General features: G+C 42.2%; 1 protein-coding gene across 2 annotated transcripts in view; it reads left to right on the top strand.

Annotated features, from left to right (window-relative positions):
• CFAP20DC (CFAP20 domain containing) overlaps window positions 1-14,278 on the top strand; it is a 327,497-nt gene that overhangs the window by 185,740 nt on the left and 127,479 nt on the right. The window contains exon 3 of one of the 2 annotated variants that reach the window (XM_044301886.1): window positions 10,818-11,129. In XM_044301886.1, coding sequence (XP_044157821.1) covers window positions 10,818-11,129 — 312 coding nt within the window. Of the gene's footprint in view, window positions 1-10,817; window positions 11,130-14,278 lie in introns of those variants that run through there. The other variant, XM_044301885.1, reaches the window with a different exon arrangement.

Below are 14,278 nucleotides of genomic sequence, written 5' to 3'. Positions count from 1 at the left end.
GGGGTTATCCAGGGGATCAGCTCAGGGGTGTAAGGGTTAGGGGGTCAAGGGTTAACCAGGGGCAGGGGTGTGCCAGGGTAAATCAGGGGTAATAGGGTTAATATTACAGTAGGGGGTCAGGGAGTGGGATTGTGGTAAGGATCAGGGGTATAACGTTGGTGGGATAGGGGATAATAAGGGGGTGATACTTATAGTATGTTGCTCGTTCGTCCAGGGGTCTGCTTGTTCGTCCAGGGGGTCTGGCACGGCTCTTCTGTGAGCGCCGATCGCGCTCTCCTATCAGGGGGGGCTGTCCAGAAGGGGTATCCTCCTGAGCGCAGGATGCGCTCTCCTACCTGAGTGCCGGGGCCGCTGGATATTTATCCCTGGCGGCCCGCACTCCCGTGCCGCCCACCAGGGGTCGCGCGCACGCGCCCATCATCCACGTGGGCCGGCGCAGTGATATGACATCACTGCGCCGGCCCGCACACCGGGGACGCGCTGCAGCCTACAGGCGGGAGAAGCCTTTGATCTCCCGCCTGTGGCACTCTGCATTCCGGCCAGCGAGATGTTAATTTCGCTGCCGGAATGCGCATAATAGAAGGAGGGGAGGCTTCTCCCCTTCTTCTATCATGTGTAATTATCTCCAGCAGCGCTGGAGATAATTGCAACAAAGGACTCCGATTCTGTTGAATCTGAGTTCTTTGTAGTCTTCAGGATGACCGGACCTTAGTCTGGTCATTCTGATGCAATCAACCAGATTGCATCTGTGTGAATGCTTGGGGCACATTCACACCGATGCACCTGGTTTCAGGTATAGGTAGGGGGGGAATACACATATATATGTGTATATATATTATCAGGAGGACATATAAGGGGCATATTTATATAATGTATTCTAAGGGGGATTATAGATTATATATAATAAGGGGCCACAGGCATATTATAAGGGGCACGGCCCCTACATTATAAGGGAGCACAGCTTCCAGGGGGCACATATTTCCCACAGGGACCACCATGAGCCCCTGTGGGTCACCATGGGCAGACGTGCGCAGATGCTGGGCACATCTGCACACATCCTCCCATAAAGTGACCATTAATGCATGCATATATATCACACATGCACGCACGTGTTTGCATGCATGTATGTATATATATGCATGCGTCTTAACCCTTCCTCAACAGGGCGCACCACACTTGTGCAGCCACCTCACCCATTCATTTCTATGGGGCAACGGAAATAGCTGAGCCAATGCTCGACTATTTTTGGTGACCCCATAGAAATTAATAGAGGGGGGCTGTGCATGCGCAGTGCACCCTCCACCACCTTTCCCCGCTCCGTTCTTAATATGCCCCTATTGTCTGTGATGGGAAAACCCCTTTAAGTCCTTGCTCTGTCTAAGTCCAGTGAGCGATCCTATAAATGACTGCATGCATACCCACATAGGAAAGGCTATCAGTCACTGATAGAACTGCCCACTGGACTCCTAAACCTAGAAAGACATCTTATAATACATGACAATCTCTTTCTAACAAAGCTAGAACCAGCCCTGTACCTCACATGGATCCAGCCAGCTCCACATTCATTGCTTCAGTTGTTCTGCTAGATTTCTTTCAGGCTGGCAGCTCAGGGAGTGTGTCCTCTCTCAGGGGACGTGTCCTCTCTTCTGCAGCTCTTTCCCTATTACAGCTCGGGAGATGTGTCCTTTCTCCTGCTGCTTTCTCCCTATCACAGCTCAGTGGATGTGTCCTTTCTGCTGTAGCTCCCTCCCTACCACAGCTGAGAGGGGTGCATCCTTTCTGCTGCAGCTCTCTCCCTGTAACTGTCACAGCTTCTAACAGAAGATATGGCGGGTGGCAGTTGAAGATTTAAACTGAGTGTGTGCGACCACCTCAGCGAGGTGGACAAGAAATAGGTAAAAGAACAAATAGCGTTTGTGGCACAACCCCTTGAAGTGAATCAATGATAAGTTATACTGACTCTTTTCCTATAAAGCTGTATATCTCCTCCTGCTCTATAGCATTCAGTCTATGGACTAATAGATTAGCATTTCTAATGTGACATCCTCTCTTTAAAGGGAGTCTGTCACCTTCCTCTTGCACTATTAACTCCATTACTACATGAGTAATACTGCCGACACAGAGTCTTGGATTTCTAATTAATATCTTGATTCTCCTCTCATTTCTCTGAGGAGCTGATGCAATGCACCATTGAGCGGACTTCTTAGCTCACCCTCAGCAAGTGCCTCTCCATTATGTATGTGTTGCATGCTCAGAAGTCCTGTCAAAACAGTGGTCGTTTTGCAGCAGTTATTGGTGCTTACAGGGGGTGGCAGGTTCCCTTTTAAGTCATCAACAAGGAATTACATTTCTCAGAACAACCCAGGGATCCCGATGCTATCTCCTGCTTCCAAAAATCTGACGTAAAACCACAAACTGACAAAGTGCTAAGAGCAATCCTGAGCCCTAGCCTAGGTCATGCATCACACTGAATGAAATCAATTGCATGTAGAGAATTGTTAGACTTCAACTTCATGAATATCGGCTCAGTTCATAAGATGGAGTCTGGAGAAAGATTGTCTGGCCTTTAAGGCTGTAGCATCTAATGAACTATGTGATCCATTCATCACTCCAAAAGCTTGATTATCGATAGCAGTCCCTCCATGTAATGTATCTGCCTACTAAGCTCTCCACATCCCTTTCCTAAAAGAAATGGAACATGACAAACCTATTTCTTTGAGCCCGATCATTAGTCCTCTACCACAACAAGCATTAAGAGCTGTGCATTTGAGAGCAGCTGTGCTACACGGATAGCAAGCTTTCTTTAAACAAGATAAATGGACATCATCTTTTTAATGCAGCAGTTTTGGAACGCACAGCAACACATAAATCATCTAGGTTCCTGTTTATGTGAAAAAATGTGCTGAAGGTTTGCTTTATGTTCTGCATGGGTAAACTCTAGGCTTTTGCTTATATCCTTAAAAAGCTCCAGTCAATTGTATATATCACATGTCCCCCAAAACCGGGGGTATTTACCAATGTGCAAACAAAAGCAGCGACAGACTGCAATCCGTACAAGAATCCATTGTACTACAAAGAGGACCATCAACCACAATCCTCCTGAATATAACCCCCCTATGATCATCGTAAAGATATTGACAGGATTTTCTATTCTTCAGTGTGATGGAATTACAGTCAAGTCCATAAATATTGGGACATCAACACAATTCAAAAATTTCAGGCTCTATACACCACCACAATGGATTTGAATTGAAACAAACAAGATGTGCTTTAACTGCAGACCGTCAGCTTTAATTTGAGGGTATTTACATCCAAATCAGGTGAATGGTGTAGGAATTACAGCAGTTTGCATATGTGCCTCCCACTTGTTACAGGACCAAAAGTAATGGGACAATTGGCTTCTCAGCTGTTCCATGGCCAGGTGTGTGTTATTCCCTCATTATCCCAATTACAATGAGCAGATAAAAGGTCCAGAGTTAATTTCAAGTGTGCTATTTGCATTTGGAATCTGTTGCTGTCAACTCTCAAGATGAGATCCAAAGAGCTGTCACTATCAGTGAAGCAAGCCATCATTAGGCTGAAAAAACACAACAAACCCATCAGAGAGATAGCAAAAACATTAGGCGTGGCCAAAACAACTGTTTGGAACATTCTTAAAAAGAAAGAACGCACCGGTGAGCTCAGCAACACCAAAAGACCCGGAAGACCACAGAAAACAACTGTGGGGGATGACCGAAGAATTATTTCCCTGGTGAAGAAAACACCCTTCACAACAGTTGGCTAGATCAAGAACACTCTTCAGGAGGTAGGTGTATGTGTGTCAAAGTCAACAATCAAGAGAAGACTTCACCAGAATGAATAGAGAGGGTTCACCACAAGATGTAAACCATTGATGAGCCTCAAAAACAGGAAGGCCAGATTAGAGTTTGCCAAATGAAATCTAAAAAAGCCTTCACAGTTCTGGAACAACATCCTATGGACAGATGAGACCAAGATCAACTTGTACCAGAGTGATGGGAAGAGAAGAGTATGGAGAAGGAAAGGAACTGCTCATGATCCTAAGCATACCACCTCATCTGTGAAGCATGGTGGTGGTAGTGTCATGACGTGGGCATGTATGGCTGCCAATGGAACTGGTTCTCTTGTATTTATTGATGATGTGACTGCTGACAAAAGCAAAAGGAATTCTGAAGTTTTTCGGGCAATATTATCTGCTCATATTCAGCCAAATGCTTCAGAACTCATTGGACGGCGCTTCACAGTGCAGACAGACAATGACCCAAAGCATACTGCAAAAGCAACCAAAGAGTTTTTTAAGGGAAAGAAGTGGAATGTTATGCAATGGCCAAGTCAATCACCTGACCTGAATCCGATTGAGCATGCATTTCACTTGCTGAAGACAAAACTGAAGGGAAAATGCCCCAAGAACAAGCGGGAACTGAAGACAGTTGCAGTAGAGGCCGGGCAGAGCATCACCAGGGATGAGACCAGCGTCTGGTGATGTCTATGCGTTCCAGACTTCAGGCTGTAATTGACTGCAAAGGATTTGCAGCCAAGTATTATAAAGTGAAAGTTTGATTTATGATTATTATTCTTTCCCATTACTTTTGGTCCCCTAACAAATGGGAGGCACATATGCAAACTGTTCATCTGATTTGGATGTAAATACCCTCAAATTAAAGCTGACAGTCTGCAGTTAAAGCACATCGTGTTTGTTTCATTTTAAATCCATTGTGGTGGTGTATAGAGCCAAAAATCTTAGAATTGTGTCGATGTCCCAATATTTATGGACCTGACTGTACGTCTCTCCATCACTGGAAAAGAACCTCCAGTTAAAAATGAAAATTTCACATTGTCTTTTACAAGTTTTTCACTCTAAAGTTCTTAAGGTTTTACTCCAGACTCATTAAGATATCTTCATTAAAGACTAGCAAGTACAAAGAACATCAATGGGATTTCCTGCTCACCTCCCTCAAAGCACTGTTAGGTCAACTGTCTATGTCCACCATTGCCCTGCTCTGCCTTTGGGGGCATGATACCTACCCACCATGCTGCAGCCCCCATGCTTCTGCCATGTGCTTCAGCCTCTGTCATCTCGAACTTCCAAATCCTTTAATGGCTGGAAGTTTCTGTGTATTTAAGGCACCCTCTCTAAAGACAGAGGGTGCCTGAGCTTTAGGTTCCCTGGTAATCAGCAAAGGTATTCTGATAGTCTAGCGCTATTGTGTTTAACTTGCATTTATCTTGCATTTGTTCCTGTCTGTGCTCCATCTTGTTTCTGCCGTGCCTGTGCGTTCCAGCACTTTCAGTTTCAGATCTATCTGTGTTTTAGTTAACCCTGTATGTTTGCCTCCTCTGTATCTTCACTATCATCCTGCCAGCCTGTTTACCTCTGTCTTTCCTCCATCTATGCTTTAAGGCTGCTGTCTGGATCTTCAGAAACCTGCTTTTAAGTCTTAGTGACTGTTTAGACTATACCAGTGGTTCTCCTGAATCTTTGGTGCATTTTCTGTATCCTGAGCTTCTGGTACTTGCACCAGAGTCTCTGACCCCTGTGGGTGAACTGCCAACTAAACTAGGACTATTCCAGAAGGTAGATGTCCATTTGCTCCCCTGCAACGATGTCCAGATCCCTGTATAGGGGTTAAAAGTTGAATACCAGTGGAGCACTGGTTATTTCTGGGGAAAAGTGTTCATTTTTTCTATTACTTGACAACCTCTTTAAAACCAAATACCTTAGAAAACAATGCAAAGGAACTACAACAGCTGTGTAAAACCTCAACTTCCATTGGAATGTGATCCAAGAATAAAAGTTTTGCAACAAAGTTACTTTTTCCATAACTCTTCTTGCTGCAACTCTCTAGACCCAGGCCTCAGTTGTATCGCAAGTACATCCCATGAAGGAATAGTAACCGCTGTGGGATCAGGAGGTAAGTAATTCTGGAATAAGGGAAATTCTGGAATATTCAAGCAGAAATATCCACAAATACCATGTAGATGTTCTATTAAATTATCCATACTGTCACCTCAATATGCTGACCTATCAAAGTTAATACTCAATTCTAATGAAGTTGTTTTCCAAGTGTTATGTTCCTCTTGAGTTCCCGATGGCATACCTTCTCTTAATTTTCCTGTGCATGTGACAATTTCTTCAGTGAGCACATTAGGTTAAACCATGGTCAGGAGAACTCTATGAAATAGTTATCTTCATGCATTTTTTATTTGCGTATCGTTCTTCATGAGGGCAAGAAATTTGAAAGTCAAATTAAAACCGGCGCTAATGGGCCTCTTGGGAAACTATTTAAAAAAACTTTGAGCTTTCCGTAGACTCAGGAATCATAAGAGCTGATCACATGAGCCTCCAGTTAGTTCATTTACATTCCTCAGTCACTGTCCACGAGAACTATCACTGAACGATTACAATAAGTGAAGCATGTTCAACTTGAATTACATCAAAGCAGGAAAAGCCTTAAAGGACTTACTGCAAGGCAGGTGTTAATTATAATTTCAGACTTGTGAATTTCTCCCATATTATTACAAGGCAAACTGACAATGAAATGCAAATGAATCGCCCATAGCTATGACCACTATTTTCCATCAATTATTAAGAAAATTGCAAGTTTCTCTAATGCGGTAACTGGTACAATGCCTCATTTTATGTTTTTTTTCTGTATTCATGTGGAAAATATCACAGGGAAGTAAATTAATACTTTTGCATTGGATTGTATACTTTTGTTCTTTTGAGTATATTACAGTTGTGAAGTGGTATAATTATAGATTTTAATAGCAAACATAGTTAATGGTCTCTAAAGAAACATTACATGCTTTAAATATGCACATCTTGATTATTGGCTATTAAGCATCAAGGGCTTTTATTGTCTGAAATGTACTAAATGCATATTAGCAAATTAATAGATATGTCCATTATCTGGAAGAGGAGCAACACAAGTAGAGACTAAAACGGGCTGTGGTTAATTGCAAATATACAATTTCTTTTGTGGGTGACAAACATTGTGTATTGATCAATGAGATTTCCAACCTTTGGCTTTCCAGCCATTGTGAAACGACAACTCTCAACAGCTGGAGAGCAACATTTGCAGAGCACTGCCCTGGATACATAGTAAGGCAGCAATTTTGTAAAAGGTTTCCAGTTGTCGTCAGATTTTGGACTTGTCAACTTCGACAAATTTTCTAAGAAAATCCTTTTTTTCGTTTTTGAATTATGATGATATTGATTGGTTTGTTTCAAATTCTTGAAATGTTTCTTGAAACTGAAGGGCTCTACACCTCCAATGCTCTAAAACTTTTAACCACACCTTGTTGATGAGCATTGGAACCATAGTCCATAGATCTTTGACCCATTACTTATCTGATGTGCCATGATCCAGAGATCATGCCCTGCTGCTTCTACATTGTGACACTCTTGGCACCTGACAACCTCATCTCCTATAACTTATATAATGAAGTTAGAATAAATATTTATTTGTATTGTTGACCTCATGGAGAGGCACTTAAAACTACCTGGACTGCATAATGTGTAAAGTGCCAATTTACCATACTTCTGTCCTTCTGTGTGGCACAGAGGTTGTTGGGCTGGGCTAGACGTGTTTGTTCTGAAATCAAAATAGTCTTTCTTTTCATTTTAATCCATTCCCGCACCTTGTCATAATAGAATTGTCAAGGGCCTCAGGTAGTCGACACTGCGATGGAGTCTGCTAGAGATGAGCACATTTCTTGAACTTTGTTCCGGGACCAATTCACACGAATCGGTCATCATATTCGGTAAGGTCTGTATAATTCAACCCCATTCAAAAGTGCCCCCATTGCCCTGAAAAGTCATACCTGACACTGAGCAGAGCCGTATTTAAGCACCCAAGGGCTCGCGCCTTGGGCACCACCCAGCAGGGAGGCAGCACCAAAGAGGTTTGGTTTTTTTCCCCCACTTCCCCCTCCCCTGCCAACGGGTAACCTGGTCTCCAGGACACGGGGCTGTGGCAGTCTGCTAAATGGCCGATAACAGAGAACAATAGAGCTCCAGACAAAATAGCAGTGACAAACAATCAGGACCTGCTGTAAACTGCTACACTACAAGAACTGAAGGACCTGTGATGATGTCAACGTCATGTAAGCAGTCCAGGAGGCGGCAGAGCTTAGCAGTGGAGAGGAGAAGTGGTGGTGAAGGACCTGTGATGACATCATGTGCCATGAGGGAGCAGTGCTTTGCATAGAAGAGACAAAAGTGGAGAAGTGATTAATTCAGTGTGAGAGCCAGGGAAATGCTGGGAGTAGTAGTTCTCCCCTCATATGTTTTTCCTGTAATGTCCTCTGATATCACCTAATACCGTCTCAACATACTGGGATTTGTATCTCTCTCCTCATATACCCTCTCCCTGTAATGTCCTCTGATATCACATAATAACAGCTTAGATATGCAGGGAGTTGTAGTTCTCTTCTCTTATACCTCCTCTCTATAATATCCGCTGATATCACATAGTAAAAGCCTGGGCATGTTGAGAGTTGTAATTCTCTCCTTTCATACCCACTCCATGGAATGCCTTCTGATATCACATAATAACTGCCTGGCCATTGTTGGGAGTCTGTAGTTCTCTCCTCCTACTCCTCCTCCCTGTAATGTACTCTGATATCACATAGTAACAGTCTGATCATGCTGGGAGTTGTAGTTGTCTTCTCTTATACCTCCTCCCTTTGATATCCAGTAGCAATAGCAAACTCTTGGAGACAGTGAGGAAAGGGGTTAAATATCACTGGTAGGCACCAAGTTTGGTGAGTAAAGCAATGATTTACTAGGCTTCTTAGTAATACTGAAATGTCAGCCTTATTATAATCTATCCCATGGTGTTTTGTAGTTTTGTAGGTTTTTTTGTAGTGTGGCTTTTCAGTTAAGGATGCATGCGTATGAGGGAGTTGGGAGAGATAGCAGATGGCCTAGGGAGTGTTTGGCCGTCGGCTATCTAAAATATGGACATCAACAGGGGAAGGGGTGCACTAAAATGCCTGTGGCAGCATGAACTTTATATACAGCCTTGACTTTGTGGTCTTCCAGCACTTTATGTGACCCCTTTCAAGCGCCTTAACAACAAGGCAGCATTGGTAGTGTCAAAGTGACAGCAATATATATGGCTGTGGGTAGTCAGCTGGTGGTAACAAACAGCCTGTTTAACAGCCTGTCTGATATTTTATGCTCTTTTATGCTTTTTCAAAATTAAAAATGGTCCAAAAATTATCGCTTCTTGCGGAGTAGCAACAAGTTTGGTCTTATGTTAAATGATAAAGCAAAATTTCAGTTAGTTCATCGCAAACTCGATTCATTTGGAATCCACTTGCTCATCTCATCTCTAGGAGTCTGCTTTTCCCAGGAATTTAACGTGAACTAAATCACACCTATTTCTAACCCACACTGGATCCAATCAAAAACATAAATACAATTTGAGAATAAAAAGATGATCCTTCAAATGGTAGCAGATCCAACTTTCAAGTGATAACTTTGTTGCTCCATTTTATCTTCACTTTATGGATCTTTGACTCCAGGGGCCAATTTATCATGTAAGAGGAACCTTTACTTGTCTTAAGCTCTTTTTGGTTAATGTTGGTTTCGTCTGCTAACATATCTATTTATCTACGTGTTTACAAAGACCTCAGAACATTCTTGAATATTTTATTACATGTTTGTTGTGAACTAGTTCCTTAGCGTACAGCCACACCTTCAGGTTTCTGCAGGCAGTTTGGGAAGCCAAAAACCGGAGGGAATTAAAAAAAGAGGAAGTCATATTTGCCCTTTATACTTTTATCTCTTTTTAAGATCCGCTCCTGATTTTGGAAACCCGACCGTGTGGCCATACCCTTATAGTTTGCCAATATACTGATAACAATCCCTTGTCCTTTGTAGGTGGAAAGTTTTCTTCTGTGTACTCGGACATTCTGAATAAACGAGTACATGGTGGAGTAATCAAGGTTTGGCTTGTCTGCAGTCAGAAATTGACCAATACATTGTATATATGGGTCTTTTGCAAAAATACTATTAATTTTCATTTTTTAAGCTGTCATATTTGTTTCAATCAAAAACTAATGTAAAAATGAAGATTAACCCCTTCATAACAGTGGCGGGAGTTACTTCCAGGATAGACGGCCTTAATGCTTGTGTTCCCCTTCTTTTCAGGACCCTTAAGGGCGCACATCTCATGAGAGTGACCCAGTGGTCAGGTGCCCACTGATCAGATACTTAGCATCCATTTTGTGGGTCAAGCCCTTTATGGTTGTACATATCATTAAGGTAGACCTAGCAACATCTGTGGATCCCAGGAGGAGTAGGAACATCTAAATCTCTATTGGCCCATCTTTCTTTCTCATCAGTGACTTGAGCCTGGACAATGCTTACTCTCTCCACAGATGCAATGGTAGCAAACAAGGATAATGGAAAGGAGAAAGGGGTTATGTTGCCATTCTCTCCTGCAAAACATGTGAAGACTGAGGTAAACATTTGGTGGGTTGTCCTGACTAAAGGCATGGCCTTTTTGGTCATATCTCCTCCATCTAATCCTTTACAAAATATGGTTCTTTGCATAAAAGTACAATCATTTTCAGTTCTACATAGGGTATGTGTCCCTAAATTTGTGCTCATGGATCCATGGACCTCTAGTTTTGATGGTAGCTCAAGGACAACCTTCAGATTTACACAGGACTATTATATCTGTATCACATCTTGCTGTTATCAAATTTAGTTGCAAATAGATTAAAAATGTGTGATTTTCAGCACCATCTTCCATGACATGTCACTTCTCATGTATTTTATTTTCTAGATGACTGGATTTTTTATGACAGTTTTCACTGGTGTTTCCAAACTGTCTGACAATCGACATCAAACAGACATCAGGAATTTATGTGAGCAGTTGGCAGATAACAACGTAAGTGACACTGCCTATCCTGAAGAAAGGACCCCCGGGGCCCCCGACAACATTTTCACTCACTCTTCAATGTCTGGCTCAGTGCATCATGGGAAACTTCAGGGTCAATCATCTGACAGGGATACAGTCTCTTTGGAAATCTTGGAACAAGACAGACGAGGGGCACGGATGGAAGATGATTTCTATGGAAGTGACAACAGCATTGAGGTAATTTTCAGTTGTGAACTGAGAAAGGGGCATTTCTCTTCTTGTGTGATGCTCTGTAGGAGAATATGTGTTTTATTAATGGTATAGTTTTGCAAAATGTATCAAAAACAGTTTGTCAACGATGTTGTCAATTAACGATTGGTATGAAACATCCTCTTTCTTTGCATACAGATGGTCTGCAGCATGTATTATACTATGGCCCAGCTGTTGCAGAACATCATAATATGCACCCCTCAGGTGCTGCAGAACCTTATAACAACCTTACCTCCTAACACTTTGAAACTCACAAAGAGGGACAATAGCAGCTGCAATTTTTTAAATACAGTCCCCTTAGTGTCCCCACTCAGAAGTTACAGTGGCATGCCAAAGCCTGGTCAAAATTACTGTTACTGTTAAGCAAGTTGATGGTGAAATGATCTCCAAAAGGCATAAAGTTAAAGAGGACCTTTCACCGATTATGACACTGTGAACTAAGAATACAGACATGGAGAGCGGCGCCCGGGGATCTCATCTGCACTTACTATTATCCCTGGGCGCCGCTCCATTCTCCCGCTATTCCCTCCGGTATCTCCGCTCACTAAGTTATAGTAGGCGGAGATTTCAGTCACTAAGTTATGGTAGGCGGAGTCTGCCCTTGTTCAGCTCTAGCTCTGGCCAATCGCAGCGCAGAGCTCACAGCCTGGGAGGTTATTTTCTCCCAGGCTGTGAGCTCTGCAATGCGATTGGCCAGCGCTACAGAAGAACAAGGGCAGACTCCGTCTACCATAACTTTGTGACCGGAGATACCGGAGGGCATAGCAGGAGAACGGAGCGGCGCCCGGGGATAATAGTAAGTGCAGTGAGATCCCCGGGCGCCGCTCTCCATGTCTGTATTCTTAGTTCACAGTGTCATAATCAGTGAAAGGTCCTCAATAAAGATGACACATTCCCTTTGTATTTTAAGCAAACAATTCTTTAGTTTCATCTTTTACATTTTCAAAATAAAAAAGGCCCAAAGCAAAATTTTGGGCACCCTTCATTGTTAGTACCTAGTATCACCCCCTTTTGCAAGTATCTCAGTTTGTAAATGCTTTTTGTAGCCAGCCAAGAGTTTTTCAGTTGTTGTTTGAGGGATTTTCATCCATTCTTTGTAGCAAAAAGTCTACCAGCTCTATGAGATTTTTGGGCAGTCTTGCATGCTTTTGAGGTCTATCCACAGATTTTCAATAAGATCTTTGAGGGCCATGGTAAAAATTTCAGCTTGCACCCTTTGAGGTAGTCTATTGTGGATTTTGAGGCGTGTTTAGGATCATTATCTATTTGTAGAAGCCATCCTCTTTTCAACTTAACCTTTTTTACAGTTGGTGTTATGTTTGCTTCCAAAATTTGCTGGAATTTGATTGAATCCATTCTTCCCTCTACAACTGAAATGTTCCCTGTGCTGTTGGCTGTAACACAATCCCAAAGTATAATTGATCCACCCCATACTTAAAGTGTAACTGCCATTTCATTTTTGTATACCCTAATGGTATAGTACACCCTCCTGTATAAGTGCTTTTGTGCTTTAAAATGTATTTTTTTTTTCTTTTACCTGATAATAACACCCACACATGTGTGCTACTTTCCTATTCTGCAGCCTCTTCTCACAGCGTTGTTATGTGCATTTCCTCTGTATTATAAACAAGCGATGGGCAGAGCACTGTGAGGAGGAGCACAGCCCTGAGTGCCTGGGCTCGGGCAGAAAGTGGAGGGGGAGGGCTGTTTAGATAGTGATATCTTCTGAATGGTAGCAGTTTGAAAGCTCACATTTCAGGATTTCATACAAGACAACAAAGGAGAAATCCGAGTCTGGAATAATTGCGGGTAAAATCTGCTGTTACTTTGACTTTCAGCTTCATTCACAGCATCCCGATTTCTATCAGTGATATTTTCCCCTGTACTGAACATATTGCTGTCATTCTGGTATTGTCTGAAAGCTTGGAATGTCAGCTTTTAAACAATATAAAGCCCATATCTGGTGCCAAACCAGATATATAAACAGCTAAAGCCGCGCCCCCTCCCTGTCAGTGTGGAGGAGAATAAGGGAGCAGCTGCAGAGCTGACAGGCTGCAGAAGTTGAGAAAAATATATGGAAATGTGTGTGACATTATCATCAATATAGCAACCCACATAATAAAATAATGTTATTTTTACCACACAGTGAACACCATTAAAACATTTCACAAAATAATGTAATTTTTTTTATCTTTCCCCTAAAAATAAATTAATAAAAGTTATTTAATACACTATATATACCCCAAAATTGTTCCTAAAAAACCTTTTAATGTGACTATTAAGAGGCTGAAACAAATGTTTACTGCTTACTTGCTTATCTTAGCTGTATGTGAGAGGATACACACTGCTGTGGCGTAGTGGGGAAGGTTATCTGCATTCTGATTGGTCTTGTCTGTCTCTGGTTAGCTGTATGTGAGAGGATACACACTGCTCTGGGGTAGTGTGCGGAGGTTATCTGCATTCTGATTTGTCTTACTAGTTCATGTAAGGAGAGCAAGGGTTATGGGAAGTGAGGGAATTACAGGATGGCCTCAAGGACATGGCAAAGATCACCACAGGAAGTGCAGCAGAGGCCATCTTAGGAAGATGCTGAAATAGAGGCACAGAGAAATAGGGTTGCTAAGGGCTGAATACAGACATCAGAATGGTAAAATTAACTGAAAAATAAAGCTTCATTAATATCTTTCCTTCAGCATCACATATGTTAGAAATTTTATTTTTGGTTGTAGAGGTGTTCTTTTTATGAAATTCTGTGCCCTTTTCTCTCCAAACATACCTTTGCTCCTTCTTGCCAGAGTTCTATTTTAACCACATCGGTCCACAAGACTTGTTTCCAAAATGTATCAGGCTTGTTTAGATGTTCTTTTGCAAACTTCTGATTCTGAACTTTGTGGTGAGTACACAGAAGAGGTTTTCTTCTGATGACTCTTCTATTAAGACCATGTTTGTGCAAATGTCGCTGAACAGTAGAACAATGTACCACAACTCCTGACTCTCCTAAATCTTCCTTTAAAGGTCTTATGCAATCAAGCGTGGGTTCTGATTTGCCTTTCTAGCAATTCTATGAGCAGCTGTCACATAAATTTTTCTTGGTCATCCAGAACTTCTCTTGACCA

Source organism: Bufo gargarizans, chromosome 7 (assembly GCF_014858855.1).
Source record: "Bufo gargarizans isolate SCDJY-AF-19 chromosome 7, ASM1485885v1, whole genome shotgun sequence".
Lineage (NCBI taxonomy): Eukaryota > Metazoa > Chordata > Amphibia > Anura > Bufonidae > Bufo > Bufo gargarizans.
This window is presented reverse-complemented; position numbering and strand designations above follow the sequence as displayed.